The sequence below is a fragment of the Nerophis ophidion genome, linkage group LG04 (genome assembly GCF_033978795.1).
Source record: "Nerophis ophidion isolate RoL-2023_Sa linkage group LG04, RoL_Noph_v1.0, whole genome shotgun sequence".
NCBI classification, from domain to species: Eukaryota; Metazoa; Chordata; class Actinopteri; order Syngnathiformes; family Syngnathidae; genus Nerophis; species Nerophis ophidion.
This window is the reverse complement of record NC_084614.1, coordinates 12,973,466-12,983,465: the sequence shown is the minus strand read 5'-3', so window position 1 is coordinate 12,983,465 and position 10,000 is coordinate 12,973,466. Positions and strand designations below refer to the sequence as shown.

Sequence of the window (10,000 nt, the reverse complement as noted above, 5' to 3'; positions counted from 1 at the left end):
CAGCGTGTTTACTTGTGTGTGATATCATGTGCGATACAAGCGGTTCTGCAGTGTGTTTACTTCTGTGTGGTATCATATGCGATACAGGCACTCCTGCAGCGTGTGTACTTGTGTGTGATATCATGTTTGGTACAATCGCTCCTGCAGCGTGTGTACTTGTGTTTGATGTCATGTGCGAGACAATCGGTCCCGCAGCGTGTTTACTTGTGTGTGATATCATGTGCAATACAAGCGGTTCTTCATCGTGTTACTTGCGTGTGACATCATGTGCGATACAAGCGGTCCTGAGGCGTGGTTACTTGTGTGTGATAGTATGTGCAATACAAGCAGTCTTGCGACGTGTTTACTTGCGTGTGATATCATGTGCAATACGAGTGGTTCTGCAGCGTGTTTACTTGTGTGTGATATCATGTGCAATACAAGCAGTCTTGCGACGTGTTTACTTGCGTGTGATATCATGCGCGATACAAGCGGTCCTGCAGCGTGGTTACTTGTGTGATATGTGCAATACAAGCAGTCTTGCGGCGTGTTTACTTGCTTGTGATATCATGTGCGATACAAGCGGTTCTGCAGCGTGTTTATACTTGCGTGTGATATCGTGTGCGATACAAGCGGTTCTGCAGCGTGTTTATACTTGCGTGTGATATCGTGTGCGATACAAGCGGTTCTGCAGGGTGTTACTTGCGTGTGACATCATGTATGGTACAATCGGTCCTGCAGCATGTTTACGTGTGTGTGATATCATGCGCGATACAAGCGGTCCTGCAGCGTGGTTACTTGTGTGATATTATGTGCAATACAAGCAGTCTTGCAGCGTGTTTACTTGCTTGTGATATCATGTGCGATACAAGCTGTTCTGCAGCGTGTTTATACTTGCGTGTGATATCGTGTGCGATACAAGCGGTTATGCAGCGTGTTTACTTGTGTGTGATATCATGTGCGATACAAGCGGTCCTGCAGCGTGGTTACTTTTGTGTGATATTACGTGCAACACAAGCAGTCTTGCGGTGTTTACTTGCATGTGATATCATGTGCGATACAAGCGGTTTTGTTGTGTGTTTATACTTGCGTGTGATATTGTGTGCGATACAAGCGGTTCTGCAGCGTGTTTACTTGTGTGTGATATCATGTGTGATACAAGCGGTTTTGCTGTGTGTTTATACTTGCGTGTGATATCGTGTGCGATACAAGCGGTTTTGCTGTGTGTTTATACTTGCGTGTGATATCTTGTGTGATACAAGCGGTTCTGCAGCGTGTTTACTTGTGTGTGATATTATTTGCAATACAAGCAGTCTTGCGGTGTGTTTACTTGCATGTGCTATCATGTGCGATTCAAGCGGTTTTGCTGTGTGTTTATACTTGCGTGTGATATCGTGTGCGATACAAGCGGTTCTGCAGCGTGTTACTTGTGTGTGATATCATGTGCGATGCAAGCAGTCTTACTTGCAGCGTATTTTACTAGTGTGTGATATCTTTTGGGATACAAGCGATTCTGCAGCGTGCTGACTTGTTTGTGATATCATGTGCGATAATAGCGGTCCTGCTATTTTAGTCAAGTTGTTTACAAAAGCTAAACATGCTAGGCTATACGCCACGAGGAGCTAAATATTGACAAAAGTGCTGTTTTACATTGCAATATTGTTCAATTATTTAATTCTAGCTCGTGTGTTATTGTGTGCTTAGCTGTTGTGTAGCCGCTAGCTCCCATTAGAATATAGCCGAGCATGTTTAACTTTTGTACCCCCCTCGTGTTTGCAGACGCCGTCCGTCCCCCCGCCGGATATTATGGGGTGTGCTTGCTGCAAGCAAAAGAAGTCCGCCAAACTCGAGGCCGCCGCCAACGCGTCGGAGCTGTTGCCTAGCAACGTGGACGGCGGCGCGTCCCCGGGCTCGGTGCAGGGACGCTACTATCCCGACCCCACGCAGGCCATCCCGGACTTCAACAAGGGCTTCCCGTCCGCCGCCACCTTCGCCAACGCCAACGCGCAGCAGTGGGCGGGCAGCATCACAGGTAGCCTTATGTGGCGTGTTTTGTTTCAAAGTTGGCAGCGACTGACGAGTCCTTGCTTGCAGGCGGCGGCGTAACGCTCTTCATCGCCCTCTACGACTACGACGCTCGCACGGAGGATGACCTCACCTTCCAGAAAGGAGAGAAGTTCCAGATCATCAACAACACGTAAGCGCTTTAACCTCCTTTATTGTCAACAAGGTGTCTAAATATGTGCTTATGATTGCAAGTAATGCTTCAAAAATGGGAAGTGAATTATATTTATATAGCGCTTTTTCTCTACTAACTCAAAGCGCTTTACATAGTGAAAACCCTATATCTAATTTTTACATTTAAACCAGTGTGGGTGACACTGGGAGCAGGTGGGTAAAGTGTCTTGCCCAAGGACACAACGGCAGTGACTAGGATGGAGGAAGCGGGGATCGAACATGCAACCCTCAAGTTGCTGGCACGGCCGCTCTACCAACCGAGCTATACCGTGACATGTATTGTGTGAAATGTGACAAATAAAATCACATTCATGGTTTTCTTACAAACTACAAAAGCGGTGAAGTAGTCACGTTGTGTACAAGGTAAATAAAAACAGAAAACAATGATTTGCAAATCCTTTTCAACTTATATTATATTATATAGATTGCAAAGATAAGCTATTTCATGTTCACACTGAGAAACTTAATACCCGCACTCTTTTATTACGAAGCCACGCTGTTGTAACACGTGACTTGGCATCGTCTTGCTGAAATAAGCAGGGGCGTCCATGATAACATTGCTTGGATGGCAACATATGTTGCTCCAAAACCTTGCATGTACCTTTCAGCATTAATGGTGCCTTCACAGATGTGTAAGTTACCCATACCTTGGGAACTAATACACCCCCATACCATCACAGATGCAGGCTTTTCAATTTTGCACCTAGATCAATCCAAATGGTTTATTTTCCTCTTCGGTCCGGAGGACACCACATCCACAGTTTCCAAATATAATTTGAAATGCAGACTCGTCAGACCAAAGAACAATTTTCCACTTTGCACCAGTCCATCCTAGATGAGCTTGGGCCCTTTCTGGGTGTTGTTGATAAATGGCTTTGGCTTTGCATAGTAGAGTTTTAACTTGCACTTAAAGATGTAGCGAACTGTAGTCATTGACAGTGGTTTTTTTAAGTGTTCCTGAGCCCATGTGGTGATATCCTTTACACACTGACGTCTCTTTATGATGCAGTACCGCCTGAGAGATCCAAGGTCCGTAATATCATCGCTTACACGCAGAGATTTCTCCAGATTCTCTGAATTTGATGATATTACGGACCGTAGATAGTAAAATCCCTAAATCCCTTGCAATAGCTGGTTGAGAAATGTTGTTCTTAAATAATTTTCTCACACATTTGTTGACAAAGTGTTGTTGCCCCGTCCTTGTTTGGGAATGACTGAACATTTCATGGAAGCTGTTTTTATACCCAATCATGGCACCTGCCTGTTCCCAAATAGCCTGTTCACTTGTGGGATGTTCCAAATAAGTCTTTGATGAGAGCATTCCTCAACTGTCTGTCTTTTTTGCCACTTGTGCCAGCTTTTTTGAAGAATGTTGCAGGCATCAAATTCCAAATGAGCTAATATTTGCAAAAAATAACAAAGCTTTCCAGTGTGAACATGAAATATCTTGTCTTTGCAGTTTATTCAATTAAATATAAGTTGAAAAGGATTTGCAAATCATTTGATCCTCTTTTTATTTACCATTTACACAACGTGACAACGCCCTGTGTTGAGATGGCGACTTGTCCAGGGTGTACCCCGCCTTTCGCCCAAATGCAGCTGAGATAGGATGGATGGATGGACAACGTGACAACTTCACTGGTTTTGGATTTTGCACTAACTCCAAAATTCTCACAGAAATTTTGATGAGCTGTGAAAGCATGGCTAAAACCTTAGCATGCTAACATAACCTTGTTGTCGTCCGAACAGTAGGCACACTCGCAAGATTGAGACAAGACTTAAAACCTATGAGTTTTAAGTGTAGGCGATCAAAATTAGCTGAATTTCTAGCACGAAACGTTAACATGTTAATGTTAGCATGATAAGATCGAAAAAGTTAGCTTAGTTCTAAGATAGCGCCAAGTATCAAAATCCATAGTTTTTAGGTTCAGATAAACAAGCTTAGCATAAAATGTTAGTATGCTCACCTTGGCATGATAACAAAGGAAAAGTTAGCATACTTCTAAAAGGTGTGGATAAAACGTTAGCATGCTAACATAACCTTGTTATCATTCGAACAGTTAGAATACTCACAAGGTTGAGACAAGTCTCAAAAACTATGAGTTTTAGGTGTATGTGATCAAAATTTGCTGAATTTCTAGCATGAAACGCTAACATGTTAATGTTAGCATGATAAGATCGAAAAAGTTAGCCTACTTCTAAGATGCCACCAAGTATAAAAATCCATGATTTTTAGGTTCAGATGAAAGAACTTGGCATAAAACCTGAGAATGTTTACGTTCGCTTGATGGAGTAGTAAAAGTTAGCATACTTCTAAAAAGGAGCCAAGTATCATAATCAATGATTTTTAGGTTTAATCAAATACAATTTGATAAAACCCTACAATGAAACGTTAGCATGCTAACATAAAAGAAGTTAGCATACTTTTAAGATGGCGCCCAGTTTCAAAATCCATGATTTTCAGGTTCAAATTAATAAACTTAGCATAAAACGTGAACATGCTTACGTTCGCTTGATAGCGTAGGAAAAGTTAGCATACTTCTAAAATGGTGCCAAGGCTCAAAAGCCATGATCTTTAGGTCTAAACGAATAGAATTAGCAGATATGCTCGCATAAAATGTTAGCATGATAACATGGTAAAGAATAGCATACTTTTAAGATAGTACCAAGTATCATAATCAATGATTTTTAGGTATTAACAAATACAATTTGATAAAATCCTTGAAATAAACGTTAGCATGTTAACATAGGGGAAGTTAGCATACTTTTAAGATGGCGACCAGTTTCAAAAGCTATGATTTTTAGGTTTAAACAAATAAAATTCGGTAAAATAATAGCATAATCCATTAGCATGTTAATGTAAGCATTTTAACATAGGATAAGTTAGCATATTTCCTAGATGGCACCAAGTATCAAAAGCCATGATTTTTAGGTTCAAACCGATACAATTTTCAGATATTTTAGCATAAAACATTAACCTGCTAATGTTAGCTTGATGACAAAGAGAAAGTTAGCGTATTCATAAGATGGCGCCAAGTTTAAAAACCCATGATTTTTAAGTTTAAATGAATAGAAGTAGCTAAAGTACTGGCATACCTTAGTTATTGCATTCAAAAAGTATTTGTTCTCGGCACAACCTTTTAAAAATGTGAAAACATGCTAGCATAAAACCTTAACATGCTAACCTTAGAGTGATAGGTAACACACTTTTAAGATAGCGCCAGGAACATGGTCACACGTGTACTTACTACCGCTATTAGTAGAGGTAGTAAGTACACAGAAACACACGTGCTCACAGTTTTTTGTTTGTTTTTTGTATTTTTAGCGAGGGCGACTGGTGGGAGGCTCGCTCTTTGGACACAGGGAACGCTGGTTACATCCCATCCAACTATGTGGCCCCTGTGGACTCCATACAGGCTGAGGAGTGAGTACACACTTTCATGTACTTCATACCTTCTTAGGACCACTGGACTCCATACAGGCTGAGGAGTGAATACACACTTTCATGTACTTTGTACCTTCTTAGGACCACTGCACTCCATACAGGCTGAGGAGTGAATACACACTTTCTCATACTTCGTACCTTCTTAGGACCACTGGACTCCATACAGGCTGAAGAGTGAATACACACTTTTATGTACTTCGTACCTTCTTAGGACCACTGGACTCCATACAGGCTGAAGAGTGAATACACACTTTTATGTACTTCGTACCTTCTTAGGACCACTGCACTCCATACAGGCTGAGGAGTGAATACACACTTTCATGTACTTCGTACCTTCTTAGGACCACTGGACTCCATACAAGCTGAGGAGTGAATACACACTTTCATGTACTTCGTACCTTCTTAGGACCACTGGACTCCATACAGGCTGAGGAGTGAATACACACTTTCTCGTACTTCGTACCTTCTTAGGACCACTGGACTCCATACAGGCTGAGGAGTGAATACACACTTTCTCGTACTTCGTACCTTCTTAGGACCACTGGACTCCATACAGGCTGAGGAGTGAATACACACTTTCATGTACTTCATACCTTCTTATGACCACTGGACTCCGTACAGGTTGAGTGAATACACACTTTCTCGTACTTCGTACCTTCTTAGGACCACTGGACTCCATACAGGCTGAAGAGTGAATACACACTTTCTCGTACTTCGTACCTTCTTAGGACCACTGGACTCCGTACAGGCTGAGGAATGAATACACACTTTCATGTACTTCGTACCTTCTTAGGACCACTGGACTCCATACAGGCTGAGGAGTGAATACACACTTTCATGTACTTCGTACCTTCTTAGGACCACTGGACTCCATACAAGCTGAGGAGTGAATACACACTTTCATGTACTTCGTACCTTCTTAGGACCACTGCACTCCATACAGGCTGAGGAGTGCATACACACTTTCATGTACTTCGTACCTTCTTAGGACCACTGGACTCCATACAGGCTGAGGAGTGAATACACACTTTCTCGTACTTCGTACCTTCTTAGGACCACTGGACTCCATACAGGCTGAGGAGTGAATACACACTTTCATGTACTTCATACCTTCTTATGACCACTGGACTCCGTACAGGTTGAGTGAATACACACTTTCTCGTACTTCGTACCTTCTTAGGACCACTGGACTCCATACAGGCTGAAGAATGAATACACACTTTCTCGTACTTCGTACCTTCTTAGGACCACTGGACTCCGTACAGGCTGAGGAATGAATACACACTTTCATGTACTTCGTACCTTCTTAGGACCACTGGACTCCATACAGGCTGAGGAGTGAATACACACTTTCATGTACTTCGTACCTTCTTAGGACCACTGGACTCCATACAAGCTGAGGAGTGAATACACACTTTCATGTACTTCGTACCTTCTTAGGACCACTGCACTCCATACAGGCTGAGGAGTGCATACACACTTTCATGTACTTCGTACCTTCTTAGGACCACTGGACTCCATACAGGCTGAGGAGTGAATACACACTTTCTCGTACTTCGTACCTTCTTAGGACCACTGGACTCCATACAGGCTGAGGAGTGAATACACACTTTCATGTACTTCATACCTTCTTATGACCACTGGACTCCGTACAGGTTGAGTGAATACACACTTTCTCGTACTTCGTACCTTCTTAGGACCACTGGACTCCATACAGGCTGAAGAGTGAATACACACTTTCTCGTACTTCGTACCTTCTTAGGACCACTGGACTCCGTACAGGCTGAGGAATGAACACACACTTTCATGTACTTCGTACCTTCTTAGGACCACTGGACTCCATACAGGCTGAGGAGTGAATACACACTTTCATGTACTTCATACCTTCTTAGGACCACTGCACTCCATACAGGCTGAGGAGTGAATACACACTTTCATGTACTTCTGATCTTCTTAGGACCACTGGACTCCATACAGGCTGAGGAGTGAATACACACTTTCATGTACTTCATACCTTCTTAGGACCACTGCACTCCATACAGGCTGAGGAGTGAATACACACTTTCATGTACTTCATACCTTCTTAGGACCACTGCACTCCATACAGGCTGAGGAGTGAATACACACTTTCATGTACTTCTGATCTTCTTAGGACCACCCTCTCTAGATGTATAAATATGTGTATTTTTACTTCTTACCTTCTTCAGACCACCCTCTCTAGATATACAACTATGTGTATTTACAACATTAATAATATATACATACTATGTAAATATATATATATGTTTATATATATATATATATATATATATATATATATATATATGTTTATATATTTTTTTTATAATTCTGAGAATGCTCCAGAACATTCACACACATTCTACACCAAAAATCATCCATTTATTCTTCTACGTCTTCTTCTTCAGATTTTGGCGCGCTCTACCTTCCACATTTTTCACCCGTTCCAACTTCAAACTGTTCAGCCTATTCAGGAATCACAGACTTTCCCCTTGACAAATTCCAAAAATTCCCAGAATTCCAGGATTTCTGGGACATTTTTCCCATTCAAAATGATTTGGCCATTTTTCAAACTTCCACCATTTTTACATTTTTCAACCGATTGAAACCATTTTACCTTCAACATATTCCACTCATCGTGGAGATTTAAACTAAAAAATTTTTAAGTTAAAAAAAAATTCCAGGAGTTCCCAGAATTCCCTTTTCTTCAAACCTTTTTTGGCCCTTTTGTCTGGTGACTTCTCCTTCTACATTTTCCAACCCACTTCTACCAACAAAACATCCCTCTTAATCAGGACAAAAAACTATTTTTCTTCTTTAACTGGAAAAATTCTCTGTTTTCCTGAAATTCCTGGAATTCCTCACTACCGTTTCTCAATTAAAAACGTAAATTTTTCATTTCTCGACTGATTTGAAAAATTCCACTTCAAATTTCTACACACACTTGTTATTTCATATGTTGACCAGAGGGGGAACACTTCAAATTTCTACATACACTTATTTCATATGTTGACCAGAGGGGGGAACACTTCAAATTTCTACACACATGTTATTTCATATGTTGACCAGAGGGGGGAGAACTTCAAATTTCTACACACACTTGTTATTTCATATGTTGACCAGACGGGGGAACACTTAAATGGGTTGTACTTGTATAGCGCTTTTATACCTTCAAGGTACTCAAAGCGCTTTGACACTACTTCCACATTAACCCATTCACACACACATTCACATACTGATGGAGGGAGCTGCCATGCAAGGCCCTAACCAGCACCCATCAGGAGCAAGGGTGAAGTGTCTTGCTCAGGACACAACGGACGTGACGAGGTTGGTACTAGGTGGGGATTGACCCAGGGACCCTCGGGTTGCGCACGGCCACTCTTCCACTGCGCCACGCCGTCCCAAATTTCTACACACTTGTTATTTCATATGTTGACCAGAGGGGGGAGCACTTCAAATTTCTACACACACTTATTTCATATGTTGACCAGAGGGGGGAAAACTTCAAATTTCTACACACATTTTATTTCATATGTTGACCAGAGGAGGGAAACACCTCAAATTTCTACACACACTTGTTATTTCATTTGTTGACCAGAGGGGGAACACTTCAAATGTCTACACACTTGTTATTTCATATGTTGACCAGAGGAGGGAAACACTTCAAATTTCTATACACACCTGTTATTTCATATGTTGACCAGAGGGGGAACACTTCAAATGTCTACACACTCTTGTTATTTCAAATGTTGACCAGAGGGGGGAACACTTCAAATTTCGACACACACTTGTTATTTCATGTTGACCAGAGGGGGGAACACATCAAATTTCTACACACACATGTTATTTCATATGTTGACCAGAGGGGGGGGAACACTTCAAATTTCTACACATACTTCCATCCATCCATTCATTTTTTGCCGCTTGTCCCGTTCGGGGTCGCGAGGGGTGCTTGTTATTTCATATGTTGACCAGAGGGAGAACACTTCAAATTTCTACACACACTTGTTATTTCATATGTTGACCAGACCAGAGGGGGATCACTTCACATGTCTACACACACTTCCATCCATCCATTTCCTACCGCTTGTCCCGTTCGGGGTCACGGGGGGTGCTTGTTGTTTCATATGTTCACCAGAGTTCGAACACTTCAAATTTCTACACACTTGTTATTTCATATGTTGACCACAGGGTTGGAAACACTTCAAATTTCTACACACACTTATTTCATATGTTGACCAGAGGGAGGAACACTTCAAATGTCTACACACTCTTGTTATTTCAAATGTTGACCAGAGGGGGGAACACTTCAAATTCCTA

The 10,000-nt window shown here is 41.7% G+C and overlaps 1 protein-coding gene across 4 annotated transcripts in view; it reads left to right on the top strand.

The window, feature by feature from the left end:
* yrk (Yes-related kinase) overlaps nucleotides 1-10,000 on the top strand; it is a 47,380-nt gene that overhangs the window by 21,284 nt on the left and 16,096 nt on the right. For all 4 annotated transcript variants that reach the window (XM_061897096.1, XM_061897095.1, XM_061897093.1 and 1 more), the window contains exons 3-5: nucleotides 1,759-2,011; nucleotides 2,074-2,176; nucleotides 5,543-5,641. In XM_061897096.1, the coding sequence (XP_061753080.1) occupies nucleotides 1,786-2,011; nucleotides 2,074-2,176; nucleotides 5,543-5,641 (428 nt within the window). In that variant the 5' untranslated portion in view covers nucleotides 1,759-1,785. The remainder of the gene's footprint in view (nucleotides 1-1,758; nucleotides 2,012-2,073; nucleotides 2,177-5,542; nucleotides 5,642-10,000) is intronic.